The 20000-nt window shown below is 43.8% G+C and overlaps 1 protein-coding gene across 4 annotated transcripts in view; it reads right to left on the reverse strand.

The window, feature by feature from the left end:
* The window catches only part of LOC143032359 (neuroligin-4, Y-linked-like), a 592100-nt gene that overhangs the window by 390688 nt on the left and 181412 nt on the right, over nucleotides 1–20000 (reverse strand). For all 4 annotated transcript variants that reach the window (XM_076196977.1, XM_076196978.1, XM_076196975.1 and 1 more), the window contains exon 2: nucleotides 16480–16632. In XM_076196977.1, coding sequence (XP_076053092.1) covers nucleotides 16480–16632 — 153 coding nt within the window. The remainder of the gene's footprint in view (nucleotides 1–16479; nucleotides 16633–20000) is intronic.

Raw genomic sequence — 20000 nt, forward strand, 5'->3', positions numbered from 1 at the left:
TCTTATGTAGAGAATAAACTATGCACTGTACTTGCACGTCTTTCTACATGTTTTTATTACACAACTATGCCAAATTGTGTGCATGTATTGTAGCGATGAATTTTCGTGTAAGATAAATTTTGATGTCAGAAATGCACTGACGACATCAACAAAATAAACACATAATTGCCTTAAAACAAAATTAGTCTTAATATTTAAAATTTGAATCTGTATGATGTTTTTCCACAGTAGGAGATATATACTTTTTGTAAAGAAAGAAGACTGTATTAGATATGCAAAGACATAGTAATATATCACATGTGCTTCAAGCCTGGATGTTGGTTCTCCATCAAGAGGAAGTAGTACTGTACATATTTTCTTACGTGTGAAGACAGATTTTATTTAGCTAATGTGACACTCGAAAAGGGTTGTGATTGGATGAGAATCGCTTCACCTTGGTGTTCTACCTAAACTGTACGAACTCACCTCTTTTCCTATGTTCACGTTTCATCCAAATAAAGTCATATCTGCTTAGCCGAAACGGAATGCTTCAGTTAGAATGTTGAGTTATAAGGACAGAACATGCTCACTGGAGACCTTTTGGTTCATGACAAGGTAAGGTGAAAAAGAAAAAGAAAGGTAAAGGTATTACAAAATCTTCAAGAGGGAGACTACAAATTATATTAAATTAAATCTCCTTTGCTGGAATCTTATTTCATTCATTGACACACGGTTGGTGAAACTTTCTTCTAGAGTCGGCTACATGGCAACCACAAATCGAAAATGTTAACGGGGTTTCCCTAACTGCTTTGGCTAGACTGGTCAAAAAGAAAATACAGAGCAAAACGCAACTACGAAATTAAGGTTGCCAGATAAGCGAGATCTAACTTCAAGTGTTTTTCTCATCTCTGCAGAACTAAAAATAAGGAAAGGATAGTCCCAGTTAAATTCAACGAAGATATTTTGACTGATACCAAGGAGAAAATGATCGAAGCGTTTAATGAATAGTTTCTCTCGATATTTACAAAAGAAAGGTTAGATATGGTACCTGATCGCACCCAATCTTCAGTGGGAAAGAGATACACTAACAAATGTCAGCATTATCAAAGAAGATATAGTCAAACAGATAGACTTAAAACTACAAAATCCCCGGGTTTGATTAGATTTTTTCCGAGAGTAATAAAAGAGTGCAAATTTGAAGTCTGTGAGCATTTAACAAAAGCATTTAATAAGGCAGTTGATATTTGATTTGTGCCTATTTATTGAGGGCAGGCAAACGTTGTTCCTGCTTTTTTTTTTTTTTTTTTTTTAGGTGACAAATCTTCTGTGCGAATCTACAGACCAATCACTTTGACCTCAGTTATAGGCAAAATACTGGAATCATTAATAGCAAATAGTATCAGGGAACATTTAGTAAGGCATAACCTGATTCGTGGTTGATAATTCGTCCTCTTTCCCTAATATCTACAAAGCGGCAGACAACAATGATAATTACAATGTTATATAACAATGATAATTACATTTTTATATAAATCGACTTTAGCAAAGCGTTCTAAAAGGTGCTCCACCAGAAACTACTAAATAAAATCAACGCCCATGGCATATTTTCTTTTTTAACGGATTAGAGCATGGATTAGTGACAAAAATCAGCGGGTCACCATCAACGGCGCAAAATCTAAATGGGGAAGTGTTACTAGTGGAGTTCCCCATGGTTCGATTTGGAGTACCTTATTGTTCATTATATATATACAGTATATATAAAAGACTTGGGTGATGAGATTGATGGTGATGTTAGTAAGTTTGCGGATAACACTAGGATAGGACACTTATGACTGGTACACTAGTTGAACAGCGGCTTGTGACAAGAGTAAATGTGGCACCAGTGTACAGTATTTGTTTACATAGTAGTGTGTGTGAGTGGGACTGATCAATCGCCATTAAAGGACCAGTTTACCATTTCCGAAATTTTCTCTATATCAATGAAGTTGATATGTATATATATAGATATGATATTGATATGACAAATAACTCCAGACCAGTATCAACAGCAGTTAAGTGGTGGTTAATAGCGAGTGGTGTGGATATGTGGACGGGCACTTGCTGCTTGACTATTGTAACTATACCTGTGCATGTGAAGCCGTATTTTGCTATGGAAGAACTACAGGGCCTGGACACTCTAAACGGCGTGAGATGTGTGGATGTGGTTTGAATGCGTCAGTCAGATTAAAAACTATCAAGTGTTGTTATTTACACAAAATGATGTAGCAGAGGTGCTTAACTTCTTAGAAGAAAAGTTACAACCATACCAAAACCAGCTACCACTGCCATTAATTAAGAAAAATTATAAGCTTAACAAAGTTTTGTGTCAACACTAATGTTTTTTTTTTTATTCAAAGATCATTACTTTAAGCAGAAATTTGGATGTTCTATAAGTTCTATTCTCTCGCGAGTTTTAGCCAATTTATACTTGGAATATTTTGAGTCATTGTTACTACAGGGAATTAAACCACCCGCAATGTTTTGGTATAGGTGAATGATGTTTATACGATTTGGCATCATAAATGGGTTTCCTTCCAAGGCTTCCATAATAAACTTAATTACCTAACTAACAATATTAAATTCAAAGTGGAATGGGAAACAGATAATAAGTTACCATTCTTAGACATCTTAGTAATTTGAAATACGGAGGGAACTACTTGCATTTCTTTAGCTACCATCGAGATAGAATCAAATACAGTGTCGCCTCTGGCCTATTTTTACGAGCTCTGAGAATATGCATTCCACAATATTTAGACTCTGAGTTAACATCAGTACGAAACCAATTAGCAGCATTAGGATACCCGCCGTGCTTTTTACAGAAAGCCCTTACCAAGGCTATAATTAACTTTTATCAATCTGATTCCCATTCCACTATAAATTAGAACTGGGAAAACAGTTGCATAAAATTACCCTACAATAAATCAATAGATTATATGTCTCAACTGTTACAGAAAGATATTGTTAACTTCATTTTCAATTACCCCAATAATCTATTCATCAAAATTGTTAATGTACATCACAGACCAGAGTAATGCAACTTCTGGAGCTTACAAATTACCATGTCTAGATTATAATGATGTATGTTGTGGACAAACGGGTAGAGATCTCACAACTAGGATAAAAGAGCATAAGTATTCAGTTAAATATGGACAAGAAAATTCTGCCGTATTTCAGCATGTTTCCAATAAAAACCAGCGCATAAATTGGAACGACGCTGAAATAATTTATTAATCAAAATGCAGTTTTAGGAGAAAAATCATAGAATCCTTTTTCATAAAAAAAAAAATCCCAATTATAATATCTTCAATGGCCAATGGTCACCAAACTATATAACTACCTTAGCTGTTAATAGATTGCTGCCCTATACACTAACTGCGGACAAAATCCACCAATGTCCACGTAGCGCCGGCCACGTGACCTGAGTCCCCATCCCTACTTTTTCACCTCACTACATTTGTATATATACATGCTTCTCTCCACTCTACCACATCTGCTGAAGAGGATCACAGATAGTGATCGAAATATACGGATCTCTTTACTTTCGTCTATTCTTCTCCGAAAGAGTGGGTCATTAGTATAATTTTACCAATGTGTTACAACATTACTTTGTTGTGATATATATATATATATATATATATATATATATATATATATATATATATACATATAAATATAGATAGATAGATATTTTAAACAAACTATTAATTTATTAATTAATTACAAAGGATTACAAAGGCGGAGCATGCCGACAGGAGACCTTTTGATCCATATCTAGGTCGGATGCGAAAAAAAAGATCATATTAATAATAAAACAATAAATAAAAACTATAATAATGTAAATAAAAAAAAATAAAAAATACATAAATAAATGCATAAGTATAGTTAAATAATAAACAAACAGGTAAATAGTAAATAATAATAAATTGACATATAACTAATAATAAATGAAAATCAGACAGACAAATGATAACAAAACAAAAACAAATAATATAAGATAAATTATAATCATTACAGCATCTTATCTAACTGATTCTTAAAGCTTCGAACTGAACTACATTGCACTACCTGTGCAGGAAGTTTATTCCATTCATTTACTACACGGTTGGCAAAGTTGTTTCTACCTACTTCTAAATTGAATCTATTTCCGGATAGTTTGAGACCATTGTTTCTTGTCTGATTCTCATTCAATGTGAAAATTTTGTCACTTTTGATGTTGTCAATTCCCTTTAAAATCTTAAAGACCTGTATCAAGTCACCTCTGAGTCTACGCTTTTTTAGGGAAAACAGATTCATGTGTTTTAGTCGATTTTCGTATGATTTATTTTTGATATTTGGAATCAGTTTTGTAGCTCGCCGTTGTACTTTTTCCAGTCTGTCAATGTCTTTAATGAGATTCGGTGACCATACAGAAATAGCATATTCCAAATGTGGACGAACTAACGATTTATATAGTTTGTTAATGAGTGATGGACTTTTGAAATCAAAAGATCGCGCAATCAGTCCCAGAATCTTATTTGCTTTCTCAGAGGCTGAAATACACTGCTTGGATGATTTAAGGTCGTTACTGATAATTACGCCGAGATCTTTTTCACTATCCACTTTTGTTAACGAATTTCCAAATAACTTGTAATCGTACTTACTGTTATTTTTACCTATGTGCATTACCTTGCATTTACTTGTGTTAAATTTCATTAGCCACTTTTCAGACCATTACTGTAATTGATCTAAATCTTCTTGAATATCTAATTGGTTTGAGTGATCATTTGCCACTCCGCACAGTTTTGTATCATCAGCAAATTTGGAAACAGTAGATTTTAGTCCATGGTCTATATCATTTATATATACTATGAATAGAAGTGGCCCAAGAACGGAACCCTGAGGAACTCCACTTGCAACACTTTTCCATCCAGAAGTTTTTCCATTTAAAACAACTCTCTGTTTTCGACCATTCAACCAATTACTAGTCCAACCTAATAGGCTACCACTTATTCCATGCAAAGCTAATTTAGTAAGTAGTCTTTCGTGTGGGACGGTATCAAAAGCTTTTGCAAAGTCTAGATATATTAAATCTATATTGTTTCTTTTGTCATAATTCGAGATAACTGTGTTGTAGAATTCGAGTAAGTTAGTCACGCAAGAACGTTTCCGTCTGAAACCATGCTGGCTATCATTTATCAAACGGTTACTTTCTAAATGATGTTCGATAGCATCTCTGATGATAGTTTCCATTATTTTTCCTACGATTGAAGTCAAACTTATAGGCCTATAGTTATTTGGTTTCTTTTTGTCACCTTTTTTGAATATGGGAGTAACGTTAGCTAGCTTCCATTCTCTTGGGACATCTCCGGATATGATGGATTTCTTGAAAATAATTTCTAATGGAACAACAATCTCATTTTTAATTTCCTTTAAGATTCTTGGATGCCAACCGTCAGGGCCTGGTGTTTTATTAACTTTGAGTTTGTCTATACACCTTTTAATTTTTTCTTTTGTTATATTTACCGTAGTGAGTAAGTTTACCCCAGACTTTTCACAGGTTTCAGTTTGGAATTCACTTTGAGGTGTTTCGTTTACGAATACCGAGCTAAAATAATTGTTTAAGATATTACACATTCCTTCATTTGAATATTCAAGTTGACCGTCAGCAGATAATAGTGGACCAATGTGATTCCTAACAACCTTTTTATCTCTAATGTAACTATAGAATTCTTTGGGATTCTCTTTGGATTTATCAGCGATGTTCATTTCGTATTGTCGTTTTCTTTTCCTTATTGTCTTTTTTAAATCTCTCTGTATTGATACATAATTTTCATAGTCATTAGATGCACCCGAGTACTTATATTTCTTATAAGCCTGTCTCTTTTTAGCAATACTTTTTTCAGTTTCTTTGTCGAGCCACTTTGGGCGAGCCTGGTTTGGGGGACGTCTGTCCTTAAAAGGAATGTAAGTTTGAATCATCTTAGTGAGCGTATTTTGAAATATTTCCCACATCTGATCTACAGGTCTTTCGTTTAATTTTGCCTCCCAATCTGTAAGCTGAAGCTCCTGACGTAGTCCTATGAACTGAGCTTTACTGAAATCGGGTATTTTAGAAACACAAGTATCTATTCTAAAATTGTTTAGGAGTTTGAATCTAACTAGGTTGTGATCGCTATTTGCAACAGATTCACCGACTTCTACATCAGTTACCATGCTTTCGCGGCTAGTGATCAAAAGATCGAGTAAGTTTCCATATCTTGTGGGCTCTTTTACATGCTGAATTAAGTAATTGTCACCAAGAAAATCAATCAAGCGACTACCTATATGGCCATGTTCAAGGGTCATCCAATCAATGTCAGTAAAATTGAAATCACCCATTATCAATAAATCCCGGTTGCAGAAACTAGACAGTTCTTGAAATAACAGTTGGTCGTCTGCTAATGATAATGTCTTTGGCCTATATATTACACCTATATTCATTTTTTGTCCATTTGTTTGGGTTAACTCAACCCACAAACTATCATATGCATCCTGTTTCACTTTCTCTAAAACACAAGCATGAACATTGTTTTTAACGTACAATAGAACACCCCCACCTTTCATGTGGTTTCTATCCTGATGAAAGTGTTTAAATCCCGCAATATTAAATTCAGCTTTGAACTCTGTACCATTTAACCATGTCTCAGTTATTCCTATCATATCGGGATTTTCGCTTTTGACATACGCCTGTATTTCTTGAAATACAGTAATTACAGTTAGAGAAAGCCGAGTACATTGGAAAAGTATTATCAAAATTCTGAAGCGCGAAGGGTGGAGTAGGAGGAGAGAATCACATGGGTTAGTCGATACACAGAGCTGGTAGGAGAAGGAAACTGTTTTAGCTGGAATACATCCTAGCCGTCCATGTCACTACATTATCATCACCATGATTTCGTTCTGCATCTAATCGTCTGAGTGAGCTTGGAGTGGTGACATAGGCCAACTGAAAGGGTAGGGGCGGCTGGCCTATGTGTCTCGAGAGCAAAAACGAAGAACTGGAAATTGGACCAATTGCTTCACCTCATCGTTCGGTCTTACGCATGAGCCTCTCCCCCTCCAGTGTTAAGTATTGCCGGTACTATAACAAGGTAGGACAAGTACTTGCGCATGGAAAAACCTGTGAAGTATTGACTCTCACAAAATCATATCTGCCAGAGTGTGTGACTAAGTGTGTGACAAAGTGTGTGACTAAGTGTACGACTAAGTGTATGACCATGGTGTGACTAAGTGTATGACCAAGTGTTAAAAAAAATGTGCGACAAAAATGAGTATTCTATGACAAGTTTTGATCTTTCTGTGAACATTGTGATTAAGTGTTAAATGCCTTGCTGGACCGGAGTTAACGTGCCAAATTACTGTCGTCCCACTTGTGAGATCCTGTTGTCCTGAGCAATCAAACGACTTCAGAAATTAAAATCGTTTCTCACTAGATCATTAATTAGTTTATTATATGTAAATGTTTGCGTGTGTGTTTATGATATTAATATCTTATTAGTAGTAGTAGTAGTATTGTTATTAATGTGAGTGACTGATTATGTTTAAATATTAGTTAAATTCATTAAAGAATTATTAGGCCCTTGCTCTACCGATATTCATATATAACGCTATACAGAAGGATGTACCTACACGCATATATGATGAATTATACAGAATCTTCGTAGGCCAGTGAAGCTGCCGGAGTAAGTAAAAAATACATTGCATTCAGCAAAATTAGTCAAGTCCTAATGAGGTTTAACAAGTTCTGACATAAATTGGCGCCCAACGTGGGGCCCATCATGTGCGTTACACTCACTCTGGCATTTGAACATTTACTGTGGCCTTGAAGGTTAATCAAGTTACGAAGGTGTGTGTCATGTCTGTGCAGGAACTAATGAGTGAGGTGGTGGCCCTGGGGTATACGAAACCTGAGGAGATCCGAGACTACGTCCGTAGCCGGTAGGAGTAACTGCAGGACGACAGAGCGCAGGAACGAGAGTTCGAGAAACTCCTGTTGAAGCATGAAAAGGAGCAACGCGAGTTCGAAGAGAGGAAGGCTCACAGAGAAGTTGAGGAGAGGAACAAAGGCTGAATGAGGAGATGCTGCGGCTCAAACTTTCTCTATTTCAGGTCGCTGACACCAGCTTACCAGCCGTTATCCGGACGCTCCCACGCAGTTCTCTGCGGATCGGGTCAACATTCCCAGTATGAAATAGGTCAGGTAATTGAGCCTTTTATTTACGTGGCGACCACGTACAGCCTGAGTAAAGCTGTCAAGATGGCCGAATTTATGAACCTCTCGATATTATTCATCGTCTTGACTTCTCAATGCGAGATTGTGAAGGCATGAAGAAAGCCTTTCTTTTTGTTTATGGTATGACAGTGGTGGATGCGCGGGATCTATATCAGTGAGCTATGCTGCAAGACAAGAAGACGGTTGCTCAGTTATGCGCTTGACTAAAGGGTTACTTGGATCAGTGGATGAAAAAGGACGAGACTCCGCAAACTGCCGAGGGTCTTCGCGACTTGATGCTACGTACCCAACTAGATAAGTCATTTCCAACAGTCAAGGACCTCCAGCAGATGACTGACCTGACTGACGCAGATTTCGCAGCTTATGGGTACCACAAGAGGAGGCAAGTTCACAAGAAGTTGCCTTTCCCCGTTCAATCTCGTCAGACACAACAATGGTAAAACCCACAAGGTCAACACTACTGCAACAAATCACCACAGTCATCACCACAGTAGCCGAACCCGCAACGGCCAGTCCAGCATTTCTCTTCTCAGAGCCAACACCAGCAAGGGACGAACTAGTCCTACTCTTGTGGTGACTGGAAAGGTCATCAAGGATAAAAGAAACAGCAAGCTGCGGCAGTAGTACACCACGTAGCAGTACCTGAGGAATTTTCCCAAAAGTTATTTCACAAGAAGAATGCTTTACTGCCGGTTCCGTGTCAACGCCCCAACACTACATATGCTCACCTGCTGCATTAAGTTCCAGTCTCAGAAGCACTAGGCTCCTGGTTCAGCCTGGTAAGGTAAATTGTGTTACCGCGGAAATGTTAAGAGACAACGGATCGATGGGATGTTGTGTTAAGGAGAGGCTAGTAACGCCTGACAGTTACGCCGGTAATTCCATGACCGTGAGGCTTATCAGCGGGACTCAGGTTGACTGCCCCCTAATTACTGTTGAAGTGGTTAGTCCCATTGCTGCAGTCATGGAGGAGGTGGTAGCGGACCTGGTTGTCGGAAACACCCCTGGAGCCAGGAACTTTAGTTCACGGGAAATTATCGTTCAAACCTGTGCAACGGCGGTTACCAGAGGAGCCGCCAGAGCAACGAACCAAGTAAAACCTCTGCTAGTTTCGTCTGTTTCCGACTTTTCAAATAGCGAGGGTGTAGTTGCCAAGTAAACAACCGACCCCACACTTCCCATGGTTCGTAAGAGGACACAGGAAGGACACTGTAGAACTTCTCAGGGAGCGGAAATTAGGTTCCTTAAGAAAAGCGGACGAATTTATAGCAGTACGGTATATCGGAGTGGAGACTAGAGACTGCAGTTCGTCATTCCAGAGATACTGTATATCGCCTGGCAGTGTTTTAAGCTGAGGCATCACGCTGCACTAGGCGGACATATGGGAGTACAGAAGACTCAAGTTAGGATTCAGGCTCAATTCTTCTGGCCTGGAATGAGTCAGGAGATAATAAGGATGCTGAGGTCATGTGATATATGCCAGCATACTACCGACTGCGGTCGAGTGAAGCCTGCACCACTCGGACCACTGCCTCTGATTTCTGAGCCATTCCAGCGAGTGGCTGTGGACATCGTTGGACCCATCATTCCAAGGGCAGCCGACGGTGCCAAATACATTCTTACCTGCGTGAACTTCGCGACGAGATGGCCTGAAGCAGTGCCCCTTCGCAATATTGAAAGCATAGCTGCCACTGAAGCCATGTTCGATATTTTTTGCCGAGTGGGCATTCCAAAATAGGTGTTGTCCGACTGGGGAAGCCAGTTTATTTCCCCCATGATGGAAGAGATGCTGAGGCTATTAGCTGTAAAAGGATTCAGGACTACCCCTTACCACCCTGTGTGCTCTGTGAGCATTTCAATAGCACTCTCAAAAAGATGCTGAAGCTGATGGCACCAGAGTAACCCAAGGAGTGGCCGCGATTCATCGTCCCTCTTCTGTTTACATACCGCGAAGTACCCTAAGCTTCGCTACAGTTCTCCCCAATTGCATTAGTCTACGGGAGGCCTGCGAAATAGCAAAGCAAGAGCTACTCATGGCAAAGGAGGTCCAGAAGTCGTACTATGACTAGAAGACAAAACAGATGATTCTCGAGGAAGGAGACCAGTGTCTACTCTTTCTACCTACCGCGCACAAAAAGTTGCTGGTGCAGTAGAGGGGATCTTTTGGAATAGTCAAACGCCTCATTGGTGCAATTGGGACCCGACCAAAAGACGTTTCACATCAACATCCTGAAGAACTATTACACACCTCAAGTATGTTCAGCAGTTAACCAAGCAGACTGTTTGCTGAGCAGAGGAGGAAACTATGAGCTATCACCTGAGCAGTGCGAGTGTTTGCAGTTCGTCGAATGCCAGTTTAGGCATTCGCAGATGGTTTGCATTGCTGGGGTTGTACTAGAGGTTGAGGATTTGGCAAATTGAGCACCCTTTACCGCTGAAGCTATCCAAGGCGAAACTGTAGCTGATGTGCTAGTCCCTCCTAGGTTAAGTCCTGAGCAGAAGAGACATTTAGATACCATTCTACATTCTGCAATGTTTCTGACAAGCCTGGAGTTGCCAAAGTGGGCTACCACAAAATACGGCTGACAAGTAGCGTACAAGTCAGATTAAAGCAATACTCAATACCCATCCGTCTGGTGGACGCACTAAAGAAGGAGGTCGACGACATGGAGGCTGTAGGCATCATTGAGAAATCATCGTCTCCCTACTGCAGTCCTTTAGTCGTTGTGCGCAAGAAGAATGGAGGCGTGTGAATCTGTAGAGACTACCGCAGAGTCAATGCAGTAACTCAGCAAATGAGCGACCACCAGGAAATGTTTGCTAAGGTCGAGATCTCCAAGATATTTTCCAAGGTGAACTTGACGAAGCGATTCTTACAGATTCCGCTGGAGGAGAGAAGCAGACATGTCACGGCAGTTGCATCCAGTGGACTCTATCAGTTCAAGGTACTACTTTTTGGACTTACCAGCTCCCGGCAGCTTTTAACCGTGTCATGCGACAAGTGCTGCACGGCATTCAGAGGGTGAAAGCCTTTGTGGACGTTGTAATTATCCACTTTTCTATCTTCAAAGAATATCTGGAGATCCTCGAGAAGGTACTTAGGAGGGTTGTCTCAGCGAATATGACAGTCAGTGCGAACTGTTCCAGCTGAAAGTGCAGTTTCTAGGACATACTTTAGGCAAAGGACGATGCGGATGCCAGAATAGCAAGATCATCAAGATCAAGAATGCATCCCAGCAGACATGAAGAAGAAGGTCTGATTATTCTTAGGACTTGTGGGCTACTGTCGCAGGTTCATCTCAAACTTCGTTGTCCTCGCCCTGCCCTTCACAGAGCTTCTCAAGAAGAATGCTCCCATGAAGTTGACATGGAGACCTGAACAGGAGGAAGCATTTACGACGCTTAAGAATCTCCTCTGCAAGGACTTCAACCAGCCCTTCATCCTCTGAGTCAATGTAAACAGTTGATTTATTAACTAATTAATTAAAGTTAGAGAAAATCGAGTACATTGGAAAAGTATTATCAACTTGTGGATTTTGAAGCTCGAAATTATGAAGCTTGAAACCCAGAAACTTTGATACTCTGAAGCACGAGGGTAGAGGAAGAGGAGAGAATCGCATAGGTCAGTCGACTCATAGAGCTGAAAGATGAAAAATGTTGGAACCGGAACACATCTAGCCGTTCATATCACTACATTATCATCACCACGATTTCGTTCTACATCAATCGTCTGAATGAGCTTAAAGTGGTAACATCGGCCAACGGAAATGGTAGGGGCGGCTGGCCTGTACGTCTCGAGAGCAAGGTAGAAGAACTGCAAATTGGACTAATTGTTTCACCTCATCATTCGGTCTTACGCATGAATCCCACGCCCCTTAATCCAGTATTAAGCATGACAAATACTCGCGGCTAGAAGAGTCTATGAAGCATTGACTCAAAATTATATCTTCACCTACCGGGCATCAACCAGTCTTTCATCCTCCAAAACGATATATCCCGAGAAGGCATTGGAGCTATACTGATGCAAGAAAAGGATGGGGATATTTTTCCTGTTAGTTACCACAACAGGAAGACAAACCCGGCGGAACTGAACCACAGTCCAGTAGAGAAGGAGTTGCTTGCAAGTATAGAGGGAGTCAAAAATCACTACTACCTCCTCTACGGGGATCAGTTTGCTTTGGAAAATGATCAAAGGCCTATTTCGAGCCTCTGGACCTCCAAGCACAACAACGCCCGAATCATGTGAGGTGCACTGCACCTCCAACAGTTCAACGTGGTCAACAGGTACATCAAGGGGAATTAAGATGTCGGAGCTGATCTGATGTCACGACTGCTCGAGAAAGGCATACAAATGTAGTTATTGGCCTTATTGTTGTGTGATGTTATATTGGTGTAATTAAATTCAAATTCATTTACACATCGCACAAATATACACCCCTGTTCCACCTACACTGTATTATAAGTATATGCAACTTACTACATAACAAGTGTTTGAAAATTTGTCTGCACTAGCTAATCTGCAAGTTGGTTGGCTGGTTGACGAAGAGTTTTCCCTGGTTTAGAAATTTAAAGAAAATTACGGGTTTTTCGCTCACTGAAAACTACTCTGCACACTCGTGTGATTTCAATTGCACATATCAATGTCTGTATGCGCTGGAAGTAAGGTGACCACACTAATCATTATGTGTATTCATTATTGAGGTACAGTAATTGGTTAGACATTGCGTGGAGCAATATCTTTCTGTGTGGGCGAATGTCACAATTCAGTTTGAGACTCGTAAATTCTCTATTTTCCCCAATACACTCTATTTCCCTTTCCCTTTGCGTTTCTACCCCAAAAAAGGAACTATTTCATTACAAACTCCCACAATGAGGTTTGTAAGAACATCTTTGCCTCTGCGAGTAAGGTGGATCCCATTAGAAGCGTAAGGTCATGACGCCTGGAAAAGAGCATGGATCAAGAAAATGGTATCCCAGTAATGTGCACAATCGTGATATCCTCTCATTGATCCCTATGGCTCTACTGTTCCAACACGAGCCTCCGTAGATCCTCGGAATTATCCCACAGGCTACGTGGCGGCTCCCACGCTCCTTCATCTCCTGAAGAAGGACCTTGTTATTCCGAACAAGTTCCTCTGATCTCACCCTACCCACATCGTTACTTCCCGTATGAACAATTGTAACAGTGTTCGTCTGTCTTTGCTCTCTGATGGTCTGGGTACAATCGACGATCCCACGGCCCGGTTGACATACAAGCTTGCAACGTCGTTTAGTCTTCCACTGCAGGATGTCGTCATAACCATGGAGTCCCCCACCACCAAGAACTCCTGATTTTCAGCCACTTCATCCTCCAGAAGAACAAAATTTCATCCTCCGCAGAGCGAACTTTATCCTCCAGCAGAGCTAAAGGCATAGAAACCACTCCCTCCCATTCCATCTCTATCATACTCCACTACACTCTACCCTCTTCCCTCCCTCTTATCCTAGCACCTCCTGGATGACGGGTCATCCCTGAATCTCACCCACTGCCTTGGGTAAGAAGCAGTGTCACAAGACACTGCACATCCACAGCAAGGCCGCTTCATTAAATTGGCAACCCCGCCCCCTCTTCGTCCCCTCATGCAGAAAAGAAGAAGACGGGGAGAAATTCCTTTGGGTTTGCGGCAATTTATTTCTCATACATACTCCCTCATCCCCATCCCCCACCTATTCCAACTCATGCATCACAGCATCATCCATATACAACCATTCTCCATTCACCCCTGTCTTCTGTCCTCTCCCATCCTTCCTCAACAGACTTTCCCCTCTTTCCCAAAGCCCCTTTTGCCCCATCCATCCATCTCATACTAGGTCCACCCCTCATGTTCACTCCTTCCAGCTCTGCCTTCCACAGCTCTTTTACTAGTCTTTCTTCACTCATTTTTTCCATATGTCCAAACCATCCCAATATTTTTTTCATCAACCCTGACTCCCATCTCCTTTTCCATCCTTGTTCTCCTCCTCATCTCCCCATTTCTCACTCTATCCAGCCGAGTAACCCCTATCATACTTCTCAGGCACCTCATCTCAAACACATTCAAACTCCTTCTCTCTTCCTCTTTTATGTTCCAACTTTCTGCCCTGTACAGTGCTGTTGACACAATCACTACTTCATACAATCTCCACTTAACACCCATTCCCAAATGTCTATTTCTCATTACACTTTAATCCCCCAAGGCATTTACTCGCCTCTCTCAATCTACATTCTACCTCTACCTCCACTCCTCCCTTTCCCACTACATTCGCACCCAAGCACCTAAAACTCCCCACTTCCTCCAGTCTCTCCCCCTTAATACTCACTTCCAGTCTGCTGCCACTTTCTCCCCTTGTACATCTCATCACCTTACTTTTACCCACATTTATCTTCAACTTCCTTCTTTCACACACCTTCCCAAACTCTGTCACTAATTTCCTTAATCCCTCCTCTGATCCTGCTACAATCACAGTGTCGTCCGCAAACAACAGCGGGCTTATTTCCCACGTTTCTCCATTCTCTTTAACCATCTCCAATCCCTGGCCCACTACTCCTGCATTTACCTCTTGCACCACCATATCCATATATAAATTGAACACCCAGTGTGACATAACACATCCCTGACGAAGTCCCACCTTTACCTCAAATCATTCACTCTCTCTGTTTCTAATCCTAGCACACACTCTACTACTCTCGTAAAAACTCTTGACTGCTCCTAAAAATTTTCTTCCTATCCCATATATCTGCAAGACCTCCTACAGTGTCTTCCTGTCTACCCTGTCATAAGCCTTTTCCAAATCCATAAAAGCCCCCAAAAAACATCCTTACCTTTCCCTAGAGCTTTCTCACATATCTGTCTTACCACAAAAACCTAAGCACCATCCTCCGCCTGCCGCAGCACCAGCCTCCGCCTGCCGCAGCACCATCCTCCGCCTGCCGCAGCACCATCCTCCGCCTGCCGCAGCACCATCCTCCGCCTGCCGCAGCACCAACCTCCGCCTACCGCCGCAGCCATCGTCGACCACCGCCGGTGCCGCAGCACTAGCCTCCACCTGCCGCCGCAGCCATCGTCAACTACCGCCTGCGCCGCAGCACCAGCCTCTGCCTGCCGCCGCAGCCATCGTCGACCACCTCCGGCGCCGCAGCACCTGCTACCGCAGCCATCGTCGACCACCTCCGGCGCCGCAGCACCTGCTACCGCAGCCATCGTCGACCACCGCCGGCGCCGCAGCACCAGCCTCCGCCTGCCGCCGCCACTATCGCCGACCACCGCCGGCACCAGCCCCCGCCTGCTGCCGCAGTCATCGTCGACCACACTTCAGCGCAGCAGCCCCAGCCATTGCCGCCGCCGACGTGGACCACTCCTACCGCCCCTGCCGCAATCGAAGTGGACCGCCCCAGCCGCGGACGCCGCCGCAGAGCCGACGCCCCAACCATCATGGACCAGCCTGTCCCTACCTCAGCGGATGTGGTTCCTAGGCAAATACCACCCACGGACACTCCCGTCAACTACACTCCCATTCCCCGGACCTCCAAGACTGGCTCGTTTCACCAGTCACTCGGGGGAGGAGTAATGTGGTAACACGCCGCCACTAATGCAGTGTCCCCTTATTGCACATAGCTTAATTGTACGTCAATTATAATCAAATCATACATTGTAAATATTGTACCACATTCAAGGATGGCCGTCGTATTGTGGAATCTATTTGTACTTAACATTATTTGCATACTTTGTACAGAACATTAATGTATTCATCGTGTATTATGTATGTCATGGCGGACGGGCAAATCAAATATAAGTCTAAAGAGAATCTAAATTTCTCTTATCCATATCTCATGGAGGACTTCACATATCAAGTAGTAGTAACACCCCTAATACATTTGGTGACCCCTGCTGCCTACTACAAATACCATCTTATGTCCGAACATCATATTATTGTAGTGGTTTTCTCTTTATACAATTATAGCTGAAGGTATGCTACATATTTTTTCTGTTGTATTCTTATAATAATGTTATTTATTTTTTACTAATGATATAGCGTAGCCTCCATCAATCTTTTGCTGGTTTCCCACTCTTCATATATACTTTCCAAATATATTTTGAATAAGTTCATAACATAGTTGTAATAGTAGCATAAGATTATTCAACGAGTAACCAATATGCTAGGATATTTGAATATACAACAGGACTAGAACTCACCCAGTATTCCAAGTCTATAGTTGACGGTGACGACGATCACTCGACCAAGAGCAGCGAGGATGGAACCATCGTACAGATTTCCTGAGCCCCACAAGTAGGAATCACCATGAACGAACACCAGCACGGGAATAGCTGGCGACGATATGGAGGAATCTGGGGAAAAATAAATTTATCATATTTTCTATTCACAAATTTTTATCAGGTGAAAATCAGAGCAATTTTTTTTATAAAATTAATTATATAATTTGATTTTTCACATACACACAAGAAGACACACACACACATACACACACACACACACACACACACACACACACCTCTCATGGCGCTGTGGTTAGAGCTCTGGCCTGCCACTACGGAGGTCCGGGTTCGACTCTCGCCCGGGGCTGAAATAATATCAGTATCGCAGCGCTGAGGGGTGTTACTCCAACTCTCGTGGGCGGGGAGTTGGGGGTGTGTGTGTGTGCAAGGTCATAGCATTACCCATAGATCGGACTTACGAGCTCTGAGCTCTCTTCCAGGAGGGAAATAGCTATCGATCACGAGTCTAACACGTGATCCAAAGACCAAGTGAATACACATGCACGCACACACACACACACAAACACACACACACACACACACACACACACACACACACACACACACACACATGTGGCAACACGCCACTACTGCTGCAGTGTCCCCTTATCGCACATAGTTTAATTGTAAATAAAATTTGCAATCTTGGTAAAATCATTATTGTGCGTCAATTATAATCAAATCATATATTGTAAATATTGTACCACATTCAAGGATGGCCGTCGTATTGTGCAATCTATTTGTACATAACATTATTTTTATTCATCGTGTATTATGTATGTCATGGCGGACGGGCAAATCAGATACAAGTCCTGAAGAGAATTTAGCTATCATTAATCCTTCACCTTAGGACAATTTTCTCTACCATGATGCGGTAACCATCCACATCAATTGGTGACCCTTAAAGTGAACCTCGACGCAGCTGCCGCCACCGCCGCCGCCTGCCCAGCCCACCCCTGCCCAGCCCACCCCTGCCCAGCCCACCCCTGCCCAGCCCACCCCTGCCCTGCCCTGCCCTGCCCTGCCCTGCCCTGCCCTGCCCGGCCCTGCCCTGCCCTGCCCTGCCCTGCCCTGCCCTGCCCTGCCCTGCCCTGCCCTGCCCTGCCCTGCCCTGCCCTGCCCTGCCCTGCCCTGCCCTGCCCTGCCCTGCCCTGCCCTGCCCTGCCCTGCCCTGCCCTGCCCTGCCCTGCCCTGCCCTGCCCTGCCCTGCCCTGCCCTGCCCTGCCCTGCCCTGCCCTGCCCTGCCCTGCCCTGCCCTGCCCTGCCCTGCCCTGAGGAGTGGACTGCCCAGCCCTGCCCTCTGGAGTGGACTGCCCCAGCCCAGCCCAGCTCTGCCCTGCCCTGCCCTGGCCTGAGGAGTGGACTACCTACCGCCGCCTGCTGTCTGGAGTGGACTGCCAACCGCCGCCTGCTGCCTGGAGTGGACTGCCAACCGCCACCTGCTGCCTGAAGTGGACTACAGCCCAGCAGTCGCCATGGACCGCTCTTGACCCGCCGCTGGCCCCACCGTAGTGCTTGCTGCCCCCCGCCGGAGTGGACCGCCACCAGCCCCAGTCCCCAGTTGCCGCCGCAGAACTGACGCCCTAACCATCATGGACCAACTTCCCGTAGAGAAACTCGCCACACTCGCCGACGAGCTAATCGCAACTGTTTCCTCGCCCTCCGTCTCCCACGTCAAGACAGACCCCCTTTACGAACGCCTCGTCGACATGGTGACTCAACTCACCCTTCAAGTTAGTGAGCTCAAGGACCAAGTTCAAGCAGCAGACCGCCGTAATTGTTCACGCAAGTCTCGTTCCCGATCCAGACCAAGATCCAAGAGCACAGATCGCAACCCAGCAGTATGTTACTACCACACCCAGTTCGGACCCAAGGCACGCAAATGTACCCAACCTTGCGCCTTCACCCATTCTTCCACTTTAAATCCCGACGGCGAACATTAGAGGTGCATAATGTTCGCCCCTCTTCCTCGCAACTTCTCTACATACGAGACCCTCTGACGTGCCACCTATTCCTTATTGACACCGGTGCTGCAGTAAGCATACTTCCTGCTACAGCCAGTTCAAGGACGTTACCACCACTCACTTCCCTCTACACAGCCAACAACACGAAGATCGACGTCTTCAGAAAATCAACCGTAACTCTCTCCCTTAACCTCCATCGTGCTTTCGAGTGGACGTTCTACATCACCGACGTTTCTCAGCCAACCCTCGGAGCCAATTTCCTCAATCACTACGGTCTTCTCATGGACATACAGCGCCGTCGCCTCTACGATGTCTCAACGTGCCTCTTGTCCTACGGCCACACTCGAATTGGCGTTAGCACCAGCATCTCTGTCACCAGTCCAGACACCCCTTTTGCTTCCCTACTGCAACAGTTTCCCACCCTCACTCAGCCACATCCATGCACGCCACCGATACGTCACTACGTTGAACATCGCATCGGCACCTCTGGCCGCCCAACCCACGCCAAGCCACGACGTCTCGCATCCGAACGACAACACATCGTCAAGACCGAGTTCGAGTTCCTTATGCGCCAAGGGATAATTCGACCCAGCAACAGCAACTGGTTTTCAGCGCTTCACGTTGTACCTAAGAAGAGCGGTGATTTGCGACCGTGTGGTGATTACCGTGCTCTGAACTCCCAAACTGTCTTCGATCGTTACCCCATCCCCAACATTCAAGAATTTGGCTCCCAGCTCTTCGGCTGTACCATCTTTTCCACGGTAGATCTTGTTCAAGCTTTCCATCAGATCCCTGTCCACCCCGATGACATCCCGAAGACGGCCATTACCACCCCGTTTGGTCTCTACGAGTACGTCCAGATGCCCTTCAGCCTGAAGAATGCAGCACAGACATTCCAGCGCTTCATTGATGAAGTTCTACGCGGCTTACCCTTCTGTTTCGTCTACACAGACAACTTCCTCATCGCCAGCCCTGATGAAGCCACCCACCGCCGTCACCTCGATGAAGTCTTCACCCGTCTACAAGACTACGGTATCCAAATCAACGCTGCCAAGTTGAAATTTGGATTGACATCCGTAGACTTCCTCGGACACACTGTCTCCTCCACTGGTATTTCGCCTCTGAGTACCAAGTGTGATGCCAGCCGCCAGTTCCCGAAGCCCTCCACACAGAGACAACTCGAGCAGTTCTTAGGTACGATCAACTTTTACAGTCGCTTCATCCCTAAGTGTTCCCTCATGTTGCAGCCTTTGTGTTCCCTCATTAGGCCTTGCAACCGTGGTCAGTCCGTCAAGTTCGATTGGTGTCCTCAAGCCGACGAACCTTTCGCTTCTGCGAAGACTGCGCTGGACACCGTTGCCACCCTCAGTTTCCCTGCCCCGGAGGCCCTCACATCCATCGGCACTGACGCCTCCAACGACGGAATCGGCGCCGTCTTGCAGCAATACGTCGACAGTGCTTTGAAACCACTCGCCT

The sequence above is a fragment of the Oratosquilla oratoria genome, chromosome 13 (assembly GCF_046742065.1).
Source record: "Oratosquilla oratoria isolate Oo_2021 chromosome 13, ASM4674206v1, whole genome shotgun sequence".
NCBI lineage: Eukaryota > Metazoa > Arthropoda > Malacostraca > Stomatopoda > Squillidae > Oratosquilla > Oratosquilla oratoria.